The sequence below is a fragment of the Macrobrachium rosenbergii genome, chromosome 14, assembly GCF_040412425.1.
Source record: "Macrobrachium rosenbergii isolate ZJJX-2024 chromosome 14, ASM4041242v1, whole genome shotgun sequence".
NCBI classification, from domain to species: Eukaryota; Metazoa; Arthropoda; class Malacostraca; order Decapoda; family Palaemonidae; genus Macrobrachium; species Macrobrachium rosenbergii.
Window position 1 is genome coordinate 13,195,303 of NC_089754.1, and position 22,518 is coordinate 13,217,820.

Below are 22,518 nucleotides of genomic sequence, written 5' to 3' on the forward strand. Positions count from 1 at the left end.
TGTTAATTTCAAGAAAAACTGAACTGCAAAGCTGGTATCAAGAGGGCATGAAAAAGTGTAGCAACAGCCTGAATGAAGTTAAATTTGCTAACTATTGGCAAAAAAATGTCCAATTAGTAAATTGAAAAAAAATTTATAATGCATGTATAACACTTGCATCATATGTGTAGCAAACTAACAATTAATATGTATTTGAAATTATAATAATTATAATAACAAAAACAGTAATACTGTAATGCTTTCATGTTACTTCTTAAATTATTTCACTGTTAAGTAGTGATGAAGAAAAACGGTACTCGCTGAAGGATGTTTATGAAAAATGTGCTTAACTAATCAAAATGTCTGCATCAGAAGGTGACGATGCCAGACTGCTGTCAGTTTGCCAATCGACGGCATATTTATTTTATTCAGGGATGTTGATTTTTCTATGTGTTTTGCACTAATATCCTGCCGAGGATTTATCTGAATGTAAAACTGTGTTTTTGTCATGCTTTTCATTTTGCCTCATATTTGAGATTGCAGATATGTTTGTATGTAAGTGTGTTTCACACTGAGTCAGGTGTGGTTATTCCTGATGACTTATCACTTACCTAAAGACTTGAGCCAGAGAAAGAGGGCTCCTGATTATTGTAAACTGCTTGGCAATATACAAAAAAGTGAAGCCATGTATTTTTATTAGCCCAAGCTACTATAACCAACCATAAGGATGAAGCTCCTTACACAGTATATGCAATGTTCCTCAGGTGCAACTACAAAATGCTCAAAATCATGGATGAAGGTACATTGGGAAGTCCATGTTATGAATGATGAAGTTGCTGAGAGCTGTGGTGTAAAGAAGCCTAAGATAGGCTGTGACCTCAGAGACTAAGATGGTCTGGACATGTTATGAGAAGGGGAAAGGAGCATATAGTTAAAAAAGTTGTAGATATGAAAGGAACAGGATGAAGAAATATGGCAAGTCCCAAAAAATCTTAAGAGAAAAACACAGATGAAGACTTGGAGTAACTGGGAATTCAGGCAGAAAGTGCACAAGACAAGAAAGTGGAGAGAACTAATTTCATGTCAAACTCTTAAAAAGGAAATCAACTAATTTAATGATAATTATTATGCATTTTATAGTATGTATCAACACTTGCATACTGCATTGTATGGGAATATGACTTTAAGAAAGTTATTTTGATGGCACAAATCAAAATTATTAATTTTCTTAGTTATTATACTCCTCAAATATGAGGATTCAAGGTATCCTTGGCATACAAAATTTGGAAATGCATATTATGCAAGGGGCAAATCATTGCTGAGGAGTAAAAATAAATTAGGAAGTATACTATTATCAAGCTTTGTTTTACTAAATTATCAAAAAACAAAGACTACTTCACATAAAGAAATAAAAGTTATAACAGCAAAACATCAAGTTGACTACTTCAGTGTGAGTGTGTATTTATATGTGAAAGGTACAAAGACTGCAATTTGCAATAAATGATCAGAAAGAAGAAATTTCAATATCTTAGCTGAAAGCAAAATTTTTGGAGGACAAAATCAGTCTAAAACATTCAATGTATAGAAATGTTTAAACTTTCAATGAGCACCCTAACAATAATTTGGATAATGATGATGATGAAAATGAAAATCTAAAAAACAAAGTACATCATAATACTGTAGGCCTAAAAGAAACTATCACTTTTCTGTATTCAGTATGAGCAGTCCAGTTTCAAATGTGCTGCAATAATGAAAGTAGTATAGAAAATATCACTGCTATATTATCGCCAATATTTTCAGTCAAATGTCTTTAGACAACTGCAAAGTACTTTGACATAAAACCTTTTGGATTTGGATAAACTGATTATCCTCTTTGAATGACAGTATTCAGTGCAGTCTCAAAATCTTATTAAAAAAATACATTCTGAGAATAACAGTTCCCATTACATCAATCTAATTTTGATTCAAACTACAAAAATTAAGCATCTGATGATTTGCGACAAAAAGCAAACTTCAAACATGTAAACAGAAAACAACAGAAATTATAAGCTGCCCTAGAAAGCAAATGGATACTCTTGACATAAAACCAACTTAATTTAACAACAATAATGTGTAAGAGAGAGATGTAAATTCTTCATTTTAGTTGTCTGGTTTTCTTAAATTTTTAGTTTTAAAATTAGCTCTCTCTCCACATAGCACACAAAAAATTCATCTAAAATTGAATGGTTTTCGTACAATTAGTGCAGCTTTGCTGTGCTCTGAAACTGATCAAATATTCACAAAAATTAATAAGAAACAATATTCAACAAATAGTACAGAATACTCACTGTTTCAGGGAATATGGCAGCAAAGTAGAGAGGCCATGATTTAGCTAGTTCTACTATTTCTTTTTTGACAGCATTATTGTGATGTGGTGAAAAACTGTTATTTGGAGTGATGCCTCTACTATCTAACATCTGAAAAAAATCATTACAAAAGGCATTGTTAGGATTAAAAAATATATAACACATGCATACAAATATAAGAAAATTATGTAATCAATATGTTATCAATAGTTCATGTACCCTAAAAGAAATAGTCTTCAATACATTTCAAAACCTCATCCTATATCTTATGACAAAATAGACAAAATAGTTGAATTTTTTTCATCAATTAATTTACACTTGAAATTATACACTGACCAATGAGATAAGCTATAAAAAGCATCACAATGCAACTTTAATATAACCTTCCATTTTTGGTCAATTCTAGTACCATATATTTTCTCTTTTACCTCCTGCAGATAGCAATCAACTTGCTGTAATTCCCTCTTTTGAATGAGGGGAAAGAAACAAAGAGCTGTTAAGAGTCCCAGTCTCTTGAAAATTAAACATCAGCAACACAACTTCACACAGCAACTTATTTTCCTAGAAACCCTTCATACAGAAAACATGACAAAATTTACATATGTGAAATATTTTCTTAAATTCAAAAGCATGCTCATCCTTCTGTGGGAGTGCCAGTTTACTACAGATTGTAAAAATCTTATACTACTGTCACAAATCTGGGAAATTATAAATGCATCTCATGAAAATTTTTTTGTTTCACAACAAACCAATTACATACACTATAGACCAATATTGTGGTCCAAAACACCTAAGGTACACAAGTCTTCCAAGAAAAAATGAAGGAGATCAACAGTAGACAGCAATCCTGTGCATGCTCCCTTAGATCCTCAAGTCAGTAGCAGCCAACTACTCACATACTGTGTGCCTGGTGAGCCTTTAGCAGCTTATCACAAAAGTCACAGAGCTTCCAATTCTTATTTTCAACTTTATTTTCACGAGACTTTCAGTGAAACCTTTAATTTCCTCAACTATTCCCCTTTTTTTATTTGCTGTGAGATAAGACAAATTTTCCTTCTGTTTCATAACTGAGTTTTCTTTAACAGTGAAGGAGTTTTGTTGTTGTGGGACACTGTTCACTAATGCCTATGATAATGTTAAGAACATTGCTTAAAAAGAAAATTATTCCAAGCACTTTAAGTATTTCAGGTGGCACTGGTTTGCATCAGCAGGCACTAGACTTTCCAGTGTTGCTGAATATTTTGAAGTTCTGATGGTACAAGTTAATTATTGTTAGTAATGTGATGTTTTGTTCTTTTCTAATTTTTCTTTACCACCTTTTGTTATGACGTTCCTTTCTTATTATTTATTTTATTCGTTGCCCATGTAAAGTAGTTTATATTTTTCTTTATAGTTGCTTTATCGTTTCTGGCTTTGTTGTTATAGTAGCATTTGAGTCCCAGAAGACTTAGGAAGACACAGTGCAGCTTTCTTACTAATTAAAATATACATATTATTTATAATTAAGTGAATGGAAGTATGAACCTTGTTTTCTTCTCAACCCACAACTGCTGATGGCTCACGACCTCACTCCTCTGCTTCTCTTTCTTCTATCTGCTTCTTTTCTGTCTGCTCTGTTCTCTTCTGCTCTTCTCTCTTCTCTGCTTCTCTTCCTTCTCTTTTGAAGGTTTTTCAAAGGAAATGCCCATCCCACAATAGGCGGGCAATAGCTTCTGTCCCACCCTTATTAGATGTCCTAACTGGCTGAAACTTTATCTAACGACATCCTTTTGGGTGGATTAGTTGAATTAATGCCTCCTACGAAGGAGAAGACTTATGACGTCACCGGAAGTCTTAGTTTCCGGCAAGAGCGGACAGATAAGCACACAGGTGAGACGTGTAAACATTCCTTTGATGAATTTCAGTGGATTAAACTTGCGCCCATGTTTTGGCTACACAAGCATAACACAGGAAGTGTTGTTACTCCCTCTGCTTCATTATTCTCTCTCTCTCTCTCTCTTTTCTATTTACGTTATTCCTAACTAATATTCTCCCAGCTATCATTACAGTTACAGAATTTGTAGTTTTTGTACTTAATGCTATTTGTACTGTATTTTCTAGTTTGATGTTTTGTTGGAGTCTGCTCGTTCCTTTACTCCCATTTTCACTGACCTATTGCTTTCTTTTAGCTTTATTTTTGCCTTGAGTTAATGAGCAAAAGCATTTGTCATTTTTGGATTTGGTAGGCTTTCATTAACACGTAGTTTTACTTCAATAAAATTCTAGAGTCTTTATTGTAAGTGATCTTGTTTATTGCATTTATAAGGTATTGTTTATTTTCTTTTAACTTTTAATTTATGCATGTCTGGGCCTATGGGTAAATTAATTTAACATATGCTTTATGAATCCCTAAGCTTGATGTTATTTGGCATTATGATCTGGAGGCAATTTTTTTCTGTATATGGTTTATCTAATTTGTATTTTTGCATGGCATATATGGTACTCTGCCATTTCATTAATGATTTGGTAGAAATGTTTGCAAACTGTTAGGAGACTAGAGTCTGAGCCTTCCTTTGCGATAAAAATACAGAATTATGACACACCTAGATAATACGTTCAACCATAAGTCAGTCAAAAGGCTAAATGGTAAGAAGGAGATGACTACCATTCCATGGCTACTGATTCTGTAGAAGAGAAGGACATCGCTTCTTCTCAGAGTTTCTCCAGGGGGAGGTCACTTCCAAAGTTCATTGTGCTTGCAAATGAGCCCAATAATCTCTGAAGAGCCTTTCCAAGAGCATAAGACTGTCCAGTCCTAATAGGTCCCCTGCAGACTGAGATGGATCCTCTCCCGAGGGATAGCAAACACACCAATTTGCCAGGATGATCACTCTTAGGATCATGGAACTTATTGAAGCCAACTGATTCTGGCATCACATCACAAGCCGTAGACAGCAGAACTGATCAAAGATAATCTGAATTATTGTCTACAAAATTAGGACTCCCCTTCAAGTTGCAAAGGTTGAAGTGCTGATAGGTCTTGGCAAACAGCCATGAGATTACTATGTATGCACAAAAAAGCAGATGAACTGGGAGAACTGGGTTGGTGTAGATGTTGGTGCGTGGTCACACTCATGATGGAGATGAGGATGACAAAGAAGAAGGGAAGAGGAGGAGGAGGAGTCCTAAACACTGAACAGAATGAGAAAGAAGTGTTTCCACTTTATCTTACTCAACTACACCTCACACACTTCTTTCCAGCCACATACAAGGGCAAAGCCAAGGTGGCTGACATACTGCCTCCAAGAGTACTGGCACAGGGAGGAACTACAAAAGTTATCTCTGACTAAAACCACAACTGCAAAAGGTGGGTCAAATCTGGTGACTTCTGGAGCAGGAACAGCAGGAGACCCTGTCAGCAAGGTTAAGTGATCTAAGAAGGCAAAAAACAAAGTATCTTCGGGAATGCCTATGGAAGGCCACACTGCCTCAAGATACTCAACAAGGGAAACCTTTGTATGCACACCTGTCCTGAAAAAAGTGCATGATGGTACTCTTCCTTCATGCACATATATCCCATGTACCAGGAAGCTTGGGGAGAACAAACAAGAGAAGCACTGGGAGGGGTAGGGGCTTATGAAATATACCAAAAACAGATTGGCAGGTGTCAAAGGAGAGGCATCACCCCCCAGAAAACTGGTGACTACTGTTCAGATTTCCACTGGCTCTTGCCATACCTCTTCCAATGTGAGGGTCCACAGTCAAGGACAACATGAAGCAACCAAATAAACTATCTCACCCCTTACAATGAATGCCATTCAAGAGAAAGAAAAACTCTTGTTGAACAGTGTAGATGTGAAGGGTGAGATAGTTAATTTGTTTGCTTCATGTTGTCCTTGACTGTGGACCTTCACACTGGAAGAGGTATGGCAAGAGCCAGTGGAAATCCAAACAGTAGTCACCAGCTTTATGGGGGATGATACCTCTCCTTTGACACCTGCCAATCTGTTTTTGGTATTTATGTTGTAAGCCCCTACCCCTCCCAGTCAACAAACAAATACTTCAATGATTCCAATACTGTAGTCAATGAGTGAAAAGACATTTTCCACATGAAGGGTGGCCAAGGGAAAAATGCTGAGTTGTCATCAGACGAGTGGACAATACCCTGCTACTCATCTACCTACCACCAATTAACTACTTTATTATAAAAGTTTCAACTACTGTTCCAGAGATTGTCAGGAAATACTCTGTATAAAAAATGATGGTTTGTATTCTTGTAGGAACAAATAAGTAATAACATATAATTACGAAATGTTCAACTTACTTAGCACTTATTCAGACATAGAAGGGTAAAAAGAGAAAGATTTTAAACATTAGCCATCCTTTCTAACATACCCCTTTAATAATATGGAAAAATATCCAAAGTTTTATGTGCCTTCAGGAAGTGTTTACATTACAATATTTAGTGTTCCTAGTATAGAGATCTACAAGTACATCACAACAATGAATTGTAGTTCCTTCATGTTAGAGAATCTCACATAAAAAATTTCTTGTGTAACTCAAAATAATCATCTAGATACCCTTTATACATGACTCAAATATTTCTAAATTCAGTTTTATATTTCCTAAATAACAGACACATTAATCATCTCTGCATTGTATGCCAAATTTAAAGACTTGTTGAAACAAATAATATACAAAGCACTCACCTTTCTCATTTGTGTTCGCTGCTCATGTGTTAATCTCGGAGTAGTTCCAGCATACACATCCAAAACCACTTGAGAGAATACAAGATGCAAAGCATCACCAGTTAAGGTTTCTCCGGGTGTAAATACCTACAATGTAAAATAGGTTATAACACATTTATAACAAATTAGATTAATGTCTATTAGATTTATATGAATGTAATATGAATAATGTTTTGTATTTTATAACTACGTGACGAAAAAGTCATTTACCCAACAACTTTCAATAAATTTTAGGGTTACATGCAACAGTAACACAAAGCTTTCATCTTACTTCTTTCCTTAATGCCAGATTCCAAGGTACATGACCATACGTAACATGACTCCCATGCATAGCTGGAAGGAGTCTTGTCTTGACATCTGCATATGATCTTTTTTCCAGTTCTTTGTCAACTAAAATTGGCACACTATCAACAGGCTGAAGAAACTCTGAGGACTCTTCAACTGAAAAAAAATATATATATTTGTATAAAAATAAGCAAGTACTTTCTAAACAACAGTGGGAAAAGAAATCAGATCCACAAAACTCAGAAAATCACAGCAGGATAGATTTTACAGTATCATAAAAATGATGAATACCTGTAGAGCCTTTGCCAGCACTTACGCTCAAAATGTTCTGTCTTTTCTGTATGTAATGTTGATATAGATGTACGGCGTTCTCCATTATCTACGCGGTAGTCTCCTCCATTACGGAATCCTGAGGGTTGAATTGGAGGAGGTGGGGATCTAGGCTGGGGTATCACCGGAGAACTTTCTTGGGAAGAAAGGGACCCAACTGGTGATGGTGGACGATGATTGATATATAAATTTGGAGGAGCAATGGGTGGAGGGGGTGGAACGATTCCCTTTTCAGTTTTTGACGATGACTGTTTAATAGAATCCACTGTATCCCATTTATCTCCTGTTAACTGATGTTGTAAAAGACTACGGCGGCATGCTTCAAGCTTCTTCACTCCACCACGCTGTTCCTTCTGTTGACCTTGGGGAGGTCTTTTTTGTGATCTGCAGGCAATCATATTTTATTTACTAGTAAGGAACATGGTATAGCATCAGGAAATTCCTTACAACCTTAAACCATTAGACACCAGTTATATACCCAAAAATCCAATACAAAAATAAAAATTCTGTAGAACATTATTTATCATAATAAAGTGCAGTATATCACTAACTACCATTCCAGAGCCATAATTTCATCAAAGGTAATACAAAAAATGAGGCTAGTTTAGTATTTAAAGCAACAATTACTTTTTTTATTAAGATTTTCTATATCTTTTCATGATTAAAAATAATCCTGCTTTCTTAATGATTAATAAAAAATAAAAATCTGCACTGAGATATGCAAGTTATCTACAGGTTACCTTGATGGATGAGATGACGTTAAAGCTTCTAATTTCTCTCTCATTTCACGAGAAATCTTGAGTTTTCCAATGCCTGGAGATCGCCTACCAGCTTCATCAACAGGATTATCCCAAGAGTCTCTACGACGTCTAGAGGGTCCCTTTTCTTTGGCCTCTGCTTTCTCTCTGTTGGTTGAAATTGTCCAACATAACCCTCTAATAAAATCAAAATCCAAGCATACAGTCAACAGTAAGTTATATGACGGTAGATTCAAACAGATTGATACACTTTACAAATATGAAATTTTTATGATAAAATAAAGTTTTATATATACTTACCAAGTAATTACATAGCTATTGGTTCCCTAACCTACAGCAGCTTAAAAATTCAAAATTCGTTAGCTACTATCGTGACTGTGTGGGTGACAAGGTCCCGTCCACTATCCGGGACTCAAGGAAACGACTTAGCAGAGAGCTCAATTCGTTTCATGCTCTAATGTCCATGCAAGGGGAGGAGGGTGGGCTCCGAACATGTAATTACTTGTAAGTATATATAAAACTTTATTTTATCATAAAAATGTCATTTTTATGTAAATAACTCACCAAGTAATTACATAGCTGATTCCACATTGTTAGGAGGTGCGACAGAGCAGGAACATATTCTACTCCAAAGCATTAAGTAAGTAATGAATTTGAAATAGAAAGGTTGCTAACACTGAATAAATGTTTGTTGTTTCCTTACCTGTTGAGAGAGCTGCTGCAGGTTGATACTGCCTCTCGTCGGTGCTTCTCTCAACTTGTAGTGGACGTGGCAGTATAGCCAAGGGTCGCCCCTACATTAGTGGGAACTTTGCAGCGGAGGAAGTACACCGTATGCTGACAAAGTTTTAAAAGGACACCCTTGCCCTGGGCGAAGATCAGAATGCAAAATAACAACACTATCACCTACATTACAGAATTAAAACCATAACCCAACCATTACAAAATAAAAAACAAAACTGGTGGATACTCCAGGTACAATGTACCCCCAGGCTTTCCATCGACTTAGAGCCTTAAGTCAAGGCGAGTGGATAGCAAAGGAACAGAGAGTTTCCCTATGCTTCCTCTCCCAGCACCATGCCAGCCACGGATAAAGGTCCTAAAATGTTACAGTTTTTAAACATGGCCTCTATGTCCTTGAGGTAGTGTGAGGCAAATATGGACTTGCATCTCCAGAACGTCGACTGTAAGATCGAAGAAAGAGACGAGTTATGTCTAAAAGCATGGGAAGTTGCGACTGCCCTAATTTCGTGAGCCTTAACCTTAAGTAACAGAAAGGCTTCTTCCTGGATCTGAGAGTGGGCTTCTAACATTAACTCTCAGAAAAAAAGGTATGGCATTTTTGGAGAGCAGGCGAACTGAGTTTCTTACAGAGCACCAGAGGTTGCTCGAAGGTCCTCTAATCTTTTCCATCCTATGAAGGTAGTACCTGAGACACCTCACTGGACAGGGGAGTCTTTCTTCTTCCTCAGGTCCTAAGATATCCATAAGACTCTTGATGGTGAAGGATCTAGGCCAGGGTTTAGAAGGGTCCTTGTTCTTTGCGAGGAAACCAAGAGAAAGTGAGCAGACTGCGTCCCCTTGTGCGAAACCTATTCTCTTGTCTACTGCCTGTTACTCACCAATACGTTTGACAGTAGCGAGAGCCACTAAAAAGAGAGTCTTTTTCATGAGATTCCTGAGGGAAATGGAATGGAGAGTTTCGAATAGAGGACCCAAAACCATTTCAGTACAACGCCTACGTTCCCAGAGATGTTGGAAGAACTTTCTTAGACGTATCGAAGGATTTGATCACGTTGCTGATATCTTGATTAGAAGACAGATCCATTCTTCTGTGCTTAAAGACTGAGCTGAGCATTGACCTATACCCTTTGATGGCAGAGGTCAATAGCTTCCTGACGGACTTTAGGAATATCAAAAAGTTGGCTATTTGACTTATAGATGTCTCACAAGAAGAGACGTTATAGCAGCTGCACCACCTTCTGAAGACTGCTCATTTTGATTGGTAGAGCTTTGTAGAAGAAGCTCGTTTGCATCTTGCAATTGCCTCTGCAGACTGTCTCGAAAAACCTTTTGCTCTGACAAGGCGTTTGACAGTCTGAAGCTTGTCAGGGCCGGAGCAGACATCCCATGGTGGAATCTGAGAAAGTGGGGTTGCCTGAGCAGAGACCGTTTTTGTGGAAGAAGTCTTGGGTAATCTACCAGGAATTGAATAAAGTCTGGAAATCATTCCTTGTTCGGCCAAAATGGAGCTACTAAGGTCATGGAGGTGTTCTGGTGCGTCAACAGCTTGTTGATTACTTCCCTGATCATTCTGAAGGGAGGGAAGGCATACACATCTAAGCCTGTCCAGTCCAAAAGCATGACGTCCGTGCTCCATGCTTGAGGATCCGGGACTGGAGAGCAAAAGAGTGGAAGATGGTGGTTTCTCGATGTTGTGAAAAGATCCACTGTGGGCTTGCCCCATAGTTTCCACAGGTTGTCGCAGACTAACGGGTCTAAGGTCCATTCGGTTGGAAGGACCTGTCTAAGGCAGCTTAATTCCTCTGCAATCACATTCATTCTTCCTCGAATGAACCGGGTGACAAAAGTGACTTGGTTCTCCTCCGCCCACAGAAGGAGATCCCTCGTCGTCTCGTACAGTGAGAAGGAATGAGTGGCCCCCTGTTTGTGAATGTAAGAAAGTGCAGTGGTGTTGTCCGCATGCACTACAATCTTCTTGCCGCAGACAAGGTCCAAGAGGGACTGAAGGCCCAGGTGAAATGCTCTTAGTTCCTTTACACTGATGTGAGAATTCTGTTGTACTGTAGTCCATGTTCCGGGGACTTTCTGGCCGTCCAGAAGAGTGCCCCAGCCTAAGTTGGAGGCATCTGAATAAAACTGAAGGTCTGGGTGCACTGGGAGAAGAGACTTCCCTTCCTGAAGTCTTTCTCTGCACGACCACCACTGGAGATCCTCTTTGATTTCCGGCGTAATCGAGAAGATGAAAGAGTCTGGTTGGGTCTTTCTGCACCAGTGCACTTTGAGGAAAAGCTAAAGGGGTCTCATGTGCAGTCTGCCTAATTTTACAAACTGCTCTACTGATGCGAGGGTCCCCAGAAGATTCATCCACTGCACTGCCGAGCAGAAAGGAAGAGCAAGGAACTGACTGACAGTCTGAAGGCAGCCCTCGACTCTTTTGGGTGACAGAAAAGTCCGAAAAGTCCTAGAGTTCAGTATCATTCCTAAATAGGGAATCTCCTGAGTCAGTGTCATAAGGGATTTCTTTTCAGTTTTGAGAATGCCTAACTCCTGTGTCAGGCGAAGAGTTCTTCTCAAGTCCTCCGCGCACTTTTCCTCCGACATCGAGCGGAGAAGCCAATCATCTAGATATAAGTTGATGTTGATTCCCAGAAGGTGAAGCCAATTCCCTAGAGGAGCAAGGATTCATGTGAAAACTTGAGGGGCCATCGATAAACCGAAGCATAGGGCCCGGAACTGTAGTATTCTGTCCTGAAAAACGAAGCATAGAAATTTCCGTGAGTCTGGATGAACAGGGACGTGAAAATACGCATCCTGCATATCCAGGGTGACCATCCAGTCCCCCTGTTGTACTGAGGACATGACTGAGCGAATGGTCTCCATATGAAATTTCGCCTTCAGTCCAAACACATTCAAGGTGCTGACATCCAGAACGGGCCCTCCAGCACCCCTCAGGCCTTCGGAACCATGAAAAGGCGATTGTAAAAACCTTCTGAGTGGGGATCTAGTACTTCTTTCACTACTCCTTTGGAAAGAAGGGATTCCACTTCCTGAGAGAGGGCCAAAAACTTCGTGGAACCTTTTGAATACGCTGTCAAGGCGATTGGAGATATAACTAAAGGAGGAGTCTTTACGAAAGGAATGAAGTAGCCCTCCTTGAGAACCTTGATCACCCAAGGATCTACTCCTCTGCACTCCCATTCTTTCCAATAAAGTAGAAGTCTGGCTCCTACTTGGGCACAGAGGACTAACTTCTCACTTCTTGGGGTTGGACTTGAAGGAAGACCTCTTAATGGACTTCGTAGGAGGTCGCAAGTTTGATCTAGGTCGAGGCTGGGTTTTAGCCTTCCCTCCACGAAAGGAATGAGACAGTAGAGGGGAGAATGATCTTGATGTGGAAGGCACAGGCTCCCTCAGATGTCTAGTGGACTGTGCCAACGAGTCAGTGGTAGACTTATTCTGCAAGTCTGAAGGACTCTCCTTCACTGTGATTTGAGGAAAGAGGTGAGACCTATCTAAAGGAGCGAAGAGTAGAGCTGACTACCCTGTCGGCAAGACACCTTTCGAGGTGAAAGAACATCAGAGCTCCCTCTTCTTAAGGACGCCCATAAAAAAAGACGGAGGTGAGTTCTAAAAAGCCGTCTCTAATTGAACTATCTGAGCACGAAAGAACTCCCAGCCAATCGGAGGCAAAGTCTTCAGCTAGATCAGGGAAAATAACTAGCCGAAAAGCGAAGAAGCAGCTGCGTAAAACTTCTGATGTTGACCAGAAGCCAGGAGGAAACGAACTGAGCTCTCTGCTAAGTTGTTTCCTTGAGTCCCAGATAGTGGGGCAGGACCTTGTCACCTACACACTAATGATAGCGCCGCCGCACGAATTTGAATTTTTAAGCTGCCATAGGTTAGGGAACCAACAGCGATGTAATTACTTGGTAAGTTACTTACATAAAAATATTGCTTATGTCCAAATTTCTAAATTCTGTTTTCAGCATCTACTTCTCCCTCCCTATTCAAGTGTATGTTAAAGTGATTTTTATGCTATTATGCTGTTATCAGCAGATGATGCACACAGCTACTTATGTACTTATTTTCTTAAAACTGCAAAGTGATAATTTTTCCATGCACTGCTAAGAGAAATGCCTTCATCTTCTGGCATACAAAACTTCATGTAGTTTAGTTCTGCACTCTCTTCTGACCACTGAACTTGAATGACTTCAACTCACTGATTATCAAAAATATAAAATTCTCCAACTCTCTGGTTGTGGGAGGCTGATATTGGGGGAACTGATGCTTAGTCTTGCCCTCTTCATCTGAACCATATCTTGAATACCTCAAGATCATAGAACTTTTAGTAAAAAGATCCTTACAGAGCTGATGGGGTCTTTATGGTTTGTTTAATTTTTACCAGATATTTTTTGTGGTCTTACTAGAAGGTTCCAGTCCCTCATTAGTACTAAGGTCTGATTTCCTTACTTCATTCACTCAGAAGATTGCCTAGCTTAAAGCTGTAGTTAGATTTTCTTTCTTACAAGACATTCCTACCAAATAGCTACTTTAGTTATATGCAAACTGATGGGGTTGGGTTAAATATATGAAAATTAAACAAACATTTTATATACATGTCCATCAGTTAACACATCAAAAAGTGGTCCCCCTCCAAACCCTCCAATCTTTGTTGTACAGTATCAACATGGGAATGATGTATCTACTACTATTATAACCACATAGATACCTAAGCAAGTAAGGATTCTTCTTCTTATGTTCAAGGAGCCGGTGGCTGCAGGACTAAACTGTTGGATTTGTATCAAAAATAATTTCATTCCCAAAAATTACATTATCCTGTCAAACTGGTGGCCAGCACCTTGCAGTCAATAGGAGTGAAAATGGAGAGATCCTACTGTAAGGTAATGGTTTGTGTCCAAAAACATATACAGTAATTAATTTTAGAGAAATTTTATATAATTGTGTAAGTAAGAGAAATTGCTTTACCAAAGTCAAATATCTACTTGGTAGGAAAGCTGGTTCTCATGGCAGAGTGGAAAATCAACCTGGGTGTGAACGTATCTTTCAGTATTTTGACATATTATTTTGTATGACATAAAATTCATAATGAAAGACTATTGCCCTGTGGCTTTGGTTGTTTGTTCCAAGCAAGAACTGATGAAAGAAAGGGTTCAAAAATTAAGATACCATTTTGCAAAACTGGCACTGCTCTACAGGCCTACTATCAACCCACCACCAAATCTGGCATGTAGGAAAACCTAATTAACTTTGGTTTTGTCTATCTAAGGAGCTAGAGTAGAGTAACAATATATATATAAGCCTTTCTGCTCTAGTAGGGTAAGTAAAATATATGCGTAACTGGGAAGGACATATTGTTTGCTTAAGAGATGGCTTGTAATGAGAAATAAGTAATAAAATGAGTAACATATTTACAGCTACTAAGTCACCTGACTGCTCCTCCCATAGCCATTAATGGTCAATTTACAAATAAAGTATCAAAGACCTTGTGAATATTATCTCTGAGATAGGTAGAGAGGATTGGTTGGAAGAAGGAGTGATTGGCACCTTCAGTATGTAAAACACTTAACTGAAAAATGAGATAAATTGTGCTTGAACTGTCAATGTGGCCAGAGCAGGACTCTGAGCCCTCTTACTGTAGAAGAGTCAAACTCTCATTGTGGATAAAATAAACTCTTGACAAATTCCTCAAACCAAGAACCTATTACTTTTCAGATTGGACAACAAAGGTTGGGGGAAAGAAAAAAAAGCAGCATTGGCAATGAGGTTCTGCACTAATTAATGATCTCTGCCTAGGCAAAGGAGCTTTTCTTTTATTATGACATCACGCATGAAGTCTGAAAGGGAAAAAGTGCATATGATCTGAAGTATTGTCTAGAAGCCCCAGATATTCAAGTCTGCATGTTGGCATCAAGGTAAAGAAAGACCTACTGTCTGTCGGTTTTGCATTAGTAGCTTTAGCTTATGACCCTAACAGCTATGTGATATGTTTGAATTCCCAACACACACTGAATGTCTTTTTGATAGGCAACAAGGGGTTTTGTGTATTCACAGAGAAACAAGGTTAGATCTTATTTATTAAATGGAATTTGCACTGATATCTATTCTGTCTAACTTTCAAGATATTAATACTGGACTTTGAGGTATCCAGTCTCTAAAGGAAAAGAACTTACAAGCCTTTCAGTACACATACAGAAAGTCTGTCTGACACTACATGATTCACTTGAGGACTTCAGAAGTAATTATAGATCTTGATGTTAAGATATAAAAATAATAATGAAGTGGATTAAAAAACTTAAGTCAAATGATTCCTCTGCAAATGTATCCATAAATGCTGAGATGTGATAACATAGGAAATGGGGTTCTGTCTCAGTCAGGCATGAAGTTTTTCACAGAGTATTAGGTTCACTTTTCATGAGAAGACAACAAACTATATCACTTGAACTTTTCACTAAAACTCACTTAGGTGGAGATGACTGTTGAGATGCTTGTTGGCCATAATTATTCCCCGATTCCCGCTGTTTGACTGGAGAATGAGACTGAGATTCTTTTCTTGGTGATGGTTCAGCACTACTTGTACCTCCCATATCAAATTCCTCCCACTCCACTCCAAAACTCTCATCTTTACTAGGGCGCTGAGAATCCTGTTACATAAATTGACATAAAAAAAGGGCATGAGTTGTGGTTGCAAATTCAGAGTGAACTATAAAAACTATGGCTGCCATCTCCTTTAGAAGTGATATATACTAAATAATAGCCAATCATTTAATTCTGCTGAAGCACAGAATATGAAACTGTGTACTTGAGACCATAATATGCAAAAATCCCAAAAAAATTTTAGTACAATAACTGTTATCACAGAAAGACTGAGAAACTTCAATGCGCATCTTTTACCTTTCCATCATTTTGCTTTGATGTCTTCCTGCTCTGTTTACGAATTTTGAACTGGAGGAAGGAGTCATTGGGATCTTCTTCACCCTTTGGTGGGGGCCATCTCCACTTCCCAATACGAACAGTCTTAGCTCGCTGGTAAGGATCCATGAAACCACCTTGCATATCCTACAAAATTTGCACAGAAAGAGTATTAAAAGAAATGAAGAGTTCACAATTAACAGCAATATCAGTTTTTAAATAGCTCAGTCCACCTTATTCATAACTCCAAGAGTGCTCTAATTTCCTACATAAAACTACAATATTCTATTTACCCGAAATATCTATCTCCCATACTTAAGTATACTAATTACAGTAAGATACAGCATACCTCTCCCCCTTGAAGATGAGTGGGCATAGGTGGAGGGGGTGGAACGTAGCCTCCCCATGGAGATTCCATTTGCCCATATACATGTGGTGGAGGCGATCCATGTGTGCCAAGTCCATGATGGTATTCATGTATCATCTGCTGAATTGAGTAAAGGCCATGCATGCAAAGTGCATTAGAAAATAAAAGTGTTTAGGTGCAAACAACCCTATTTAAACCTTAAACACTAATCCATGTCTACAGAAGTGTAAATTAACAGAAGTCAGTTCTGTCAATAAAAATGTTCACTAACACTTACTAAGTGGGTGTGTCTTTGTTATTAAGTAAGTGCAATTCAATCAAAGCAGCCTTAACTATATGGTACCTCATTTCACCATCAGCAATGGTAAAGATATAACAGCTTTTACAAATAACTGATTTATATACAGGCACAGCCACCAATCTGCAAATAAGTTCTACAGCTTAAAATGACCTCTATTGTAGTGTTGATATGAGCATAATTGTATATTTTGCTTTACATATGCCATAATCTCAACCTCTGTTTGAGGACTAAAACAAGGCATTTTAAAAATCAAATTACTTGCTACTCTTATAACTACTTTCTTTATGATGGTACCCAGGAAGAAAATTTCTTATTTCTATACTATACTTCCAAAATGTCAATCCGAATTGAACAGTAAAATGAATACTAAACAATATAAGTTACTAATATTAAAACAATATTATTTAAAAATTTTAGTTATTTCTTGCACAACACCAAACGTGTTGTTTTGCAATTCTCTGCTATAAAAAGGAGGAGTTTAAGGATAATATTTCTTGGTACTTATGTACCAAGCTTCTGTGATTAATACCTATTACAATGTTCATTACAAAAACCCCAAGTTCTAGTAGCTATAAAGCATGCTATTCAAGGAAACCACTTTCATGTGAAAGACACCATAATGGAATGAACAAGGGAGAATTAAGAAAATGAACATGCAAAGAGAATGGGAGCTGACCCTGACTGAGGAAATATAGATGTCTCTCAAAGCAGGAAAATCTACATCCATTTCCTTTGGGCTCTTCTTACCTACCTGTCCAACTTCTTCATCCTTACCATACTCCAACTACCACTTTCCATATGATACTAATTACACAGAAAGAAATTACAAGATAAAAAAAGTTCTAAATCCAAAAGGTTCAAGGTTAGTTAACTAATCTGGGAATTTTTTGCAATGGTGTTATATTTGGAAGATGAATGAACATCTTTTTTATTCAAAAGAAAATAATACTGACTGAAGTGATGCCTACAGAAAAAAGTGAGAGTGCCAAATAGCAGAGAAAAAAAGAATCTAATAGAAAAGTAATATTGTTAACAATTTAAACTGTATTTGAATATGTCCTAGCAGGAACAAAAAATGTCAAAACAAGAAATTACTCTAAGAAGAGATGCTACTGAGTGAATGAATTAATCTTTTAAAGCACATGGTTTGAAAATTTTAAAATTATAGGCTTTTATCCCTTGATTATTTACAAAATAACCTGCCTCCATTTAAGTTCAAAATTCCATTTACACATTTACATTTTCCATATCTACTCTCTCTTCATTTTCCCTAAAGCTACCAAACAAGTTATGCCTGCTTTACATTTAATCTCACGTAGCTATTGAAAGAAAAAGTTCAAACTTCCACACTACAGATTTCTTGCTTTTTTCATCTACATCATGAATAATACAGTTAATATTAATAAAATTCAACTGATAAGCATCTGTACAATTAGGTCAGCTTGATTCCAGTCAATGAAAATTTTGTTACACAGATAATTTTCTTAAAATGCTAGCACTGCACGAAAATGCTTATCTTCCCAAAGCAGTTAAACTATTAAAATCAACCTCAGTAACCTGCCTGTTCCAACCTTTGGTTCAAATTACTGCATATGTAAAGCAATGAATTACTACTGTATAGCTCAAAATTATTTTATCCCCCAATTACATGTTTTAGTATGGTTTCTCACATTTTAAAATGTGTTCACAAATTATTCCATACATGATCTTTACTCTGAGGATCAAAGAAATTATGCTAGCACTTATCTTTCTCATAGTAATCCTGATGGGTTATTCTGATATAGTTAAGCTGCATATATCAAATTTAATATCATAATTTTTTGATGATATAAAATTAACTTACACAATACACATGGATCAATATCTTCAAAATTAGAAATAAAGAAAAATGAATATAAAAGTGGTCCTCAAAGCTGGTGCAATTTTTCTCTGAATACTAGATTGTAAAATAGTCAGACACTGTATCAAAAGAAAACACAATTTTTAAAATTAATGAATTGTAGACTTCTGGGAGGAAAATAGTTCAATTTCTGAGCTCTTTATCTGGACTATACAACATCACCTTCAGCAATTACACCCCAGAACTAAAACAACTGCTAGACAACAGCCAACCATGCAGACAGAAGCAGATCCAGGACTCTAAAGTATTTCTGATGATACATATCATCAGAAATACCAGGAACACTCATTGAACAAATACTGATAATACATGGTATAGCATAATACTGTACATCTATACTGAAGATAGTTGCAGGTATGTCAGAAGAATTTTAGATAAAGTTGGTATCCATTAAAAACCAGCACTGAATTCTTTACTTTTTACCACACAAATGAGGATGCTACAGATAATTTCAGGAACACAGGCTCCTGGGAGAGACTACATGAAAATAACATAGTATTAATAACATAGTAGTAATGTTTAAATGATAAAAAAAGAAACAGAAAAGGGAGGACTGAAAATCACCCTAACAACAACCAAAATACAGGAAAGAAGATGCAGTTTGCAGAGTGGCTATGTGAATACTGAGAGCATTTTGTAATGGTGAATCAAAAATTATTTAAACACAATATAATAAATGCTATCACGAGCAATATGTATGAGTACAAAGTTGAAATAGAAAAGGCATTTTTTTTTAGTAAGAAGTAGTAATTATCAAGGGATGGAGGATGAACATTATGTTATTGAGGAAGATCATACCTTGGAAAAGGTAGAACATTTCTGCAATCTTGATGCTATATCAGAACATAGGGCTGAAACTGACATGATGGTCGTCGTGCCCAGAATAAAATGAGAAGCGGTTGCAAGACTACTGGTAAAAGGTTTGCCACGACTGTAGTTAACAGCGCAGAGCAAAAACATGTTTAAGACTTGTGCTTCTGTATGCAGCAGGGGCAAGAACACTTACACAGAGGGAGCAGATTCTCAAAAGGTGCTATAAATGAGGAATTATCAGATGTGGTCTTCAAACATTAAAAAACAAACTGAGATGTCAGAGATTGCATAAGATAATTTGGGAACATAATAAGAAAAGGAGACAATCAGTCAGTTGAAAAAGTGTCAGGAATGAAAGTGACAGGATGCTGACCAGAGGGAAAGCCAAGAAAATAAGACAAAGGCAAGGATGAGGGCCTAGTTTAACTGGTAAATAAGAATGACAAGTAGTAATGTGAGAATACTGCATAGTATATCTATATTTTATAATATTCATTCAGATAAAAACAGACATGGTATCAGCACTGGAGGAAATATGCTCTGATTAAAAAAATGAAAGAATTGCCTGTCTTTTCCTCCCAGAAGGTTTTCAAGTACATGAACAAAATCCACTGTTTTGGTGATGAAGCTGTCATTTCAACAACATGTAACCACTGAATTGGAAATATAAATTTTCCATTCATGTTTCTGACTACAAGTAAACAAATCACTCTGATTTTGGTTAGATCATTCTGAAGACTCAACAAAATTAATGTCTTTTGAATAGCATCTGAAATTTAAGCTTCTGCTACACTAAGATTAACCACTAGGCACCAAGTCCTACAAAATTTTACCACATGCATTACACTATGGTATGGATTGCCATTAAAGGCAGAAGACCAAGAGTATATTGGAGAAAACACCAAGCAAAATAATTAATTTCTAAAATGATCATGTACCATTTGAGAGTTACATTGTAGGAAAAAAATTCTAATATACAGCGCTGTAAAAAAATTGACATATATCAAGCACTTTATTCCTGCACTTAGCACATGACAAAAGTTTATTTATGAAAAGGTGATAAGAAGTTAATGGGCACTCTTAGAAACTACAGCAGTCCTGAATCTTACATCAGCAGAAAATAACCTCTACCTGGATTATCTTCAAAAGAATAAATTGAAAGTACAAATTAGTTCTGGATGATACATTTTTTCTGAGATTTTCGGCCCTTTTTTTCTTCCTAAAATTCATAATTTATTTTGCCAAAAAAGCATATTCAAAGTACAGTATTCCATGTTTTAGTAAACTTCATGGAACTGACATCATTAAGGAACAGTAGGTTTGCATATTACAACACATCTGGCTATATTATCAAATACACTAGATTAAGGTCATGTTTATTTAAAGTCATGCTACTGACTAACAAAAATGCAACGTTTCCCTTGGCTGACAAAAAAATGAGTTCTCTTGGGGAAGGTATTCCTGTTACTTGTTTTGTAGTTCCTGAACACTATAGCACATTTTAGCCAGGCTCACTTGGCAATCAGAAGGCTAATATGAGTGCAAATGCTTAACCTCCATGACTGACCACCCTCATACCAAAAGTACTGTCTTTTTTGTTTGTCTACCTTTCCTTTAGCAGATCTTAGTTTCACTGAAGTAACCCAGTATATAATGCCAAATATAACAGGTCCTTGAGATTCTAATGATATCATTTGTAATCATGCAAATGTCAACCCTCGAGAATATTGTGACTGCAAAGGGGATTTGTAGAGACTTTTTGGGCTAAATTCAACTTGTCATTTGGACTTTTTGTTATTTTCCATTTCTGAATATGCTAAAATAAATTTCAAGTATGGTATTCAACATTAAAATTATACTTAAGCTAGCCTTTCATCATGAAAAATAAATTTACAGCAAACAGTACAATAAATATATTGCAATGCTCATAAGCAGACAAAATGTGATTTCTCTCGGATGAGTTCTGGGACACAAAAAATCTCAAGTAATTAGATTATTTTATGAATACTGTATACATTGTTCAGTGTTAAATGATCTCACAAAACTACATTAAGCTACTTCCTAGATCACATGTCTGACTTTCTTTCTGTGGTAAAGTGCCTGCAAATTTTTCTGATGTCTTCACCTATTCATAGGTAGAATAAACAACCCCCTCACATATAATTCACAGAAATTTCATGATCATTCCTCCATTCAAGGAATGCAAAGCACAGCAAATAGTTAACTCAAATTCCACAGATCAACGTGGCAGGTCTGCCATTAAGTTGTGTATCCTCCGATTTTTTCCAGCTAATTGAGGAACCTAAGCATATTTCTAATAATACATTAGACCCTCTATTTATTCACAGATGTTCCAGCTAATATTAGCAGTTATGACTTGGACCATTGATGGATGGTCTCTTGTTTGTCACTTTTTCATAAGTTGTATTTTAACAGAGATCTTTCACATTCACAATTGATCCCTGATCCCCTTTTTATCCCAAGATCAACCAGTTTTGCCAAACAGCAGCACCAATATGCAGTAAATGTGCCTTGCTGTCAAACTTCTCAGTTCCAAAGGTCCTTTATTCCTCACACCATTGAACTGTGGAACAGCCTCCTAGAGGATGTCATGCATTTGGGACTTCAGAAGTCAAGCGAAGATGCAATGCATTAGTACCCTAATACATTCAATAATTTACTTGCATTTTTATTTATTTAATAATTTGTTAATTTATCTGTTTTTCTAATAACTGATCTCTTTCTGTATTTCCCATTACCTTCTGTTACTTCTTCCAAATGAACACCATATTCTCTGGAAGCTTGAATTTCAAGCCATTGGTCCCTATGGGCTTGTTCCATATGAATAGGGTTCATCTTAAGAAGAATAATAATAATAATTCGAGCTTTGGATTTCTGTACAGTTTATCAAGTTTGAAAATCAATGTTACCATTTTCTGATACTGAGATGGCTGGTGAAACTTTCAGTGTCAGATAGTAACTTTCTACACTTACTACACTATATTTTATACTTTGAATTTTGAAAACCCCTGCATCACA

General features: G+C 37.0%; 1 protein-coding gene across 1 annotated transcript in view; it reads right to left on the reverse strand.

The window, feature by feature from the left end:
- The window catches only part of Myo10A (Myosin 10A), a 250,021-nt gene that overhangs the window by 72,122 nt on the left and 155,381 nt on the right, over window positions 1-22,518 (reverse strand). Inside the window, 8 exon segments of the mRNA XM_067115921.1 lie at window positions 2,307-2,435; window positions 7,013-7,138; window positions 7,323-7,492; window positions 7,653-8,050; window positions 8,407-8,571; window positions 15,649-15,830; window positions 16,081-16,245; window positions 16,448-16,585. Of these exon segments, the coding sequence (XP_066972022.1) occupies window positions 2,307-2,435; window positions 7,013-7,138; window positions 7,323-7,492; window positions 7,653-8,050; window positions 8,407-8,571; window positions 15,649-15,830; window positions 16,081-16,245; window positions 16,448-16,585 (1,473 nt within the window).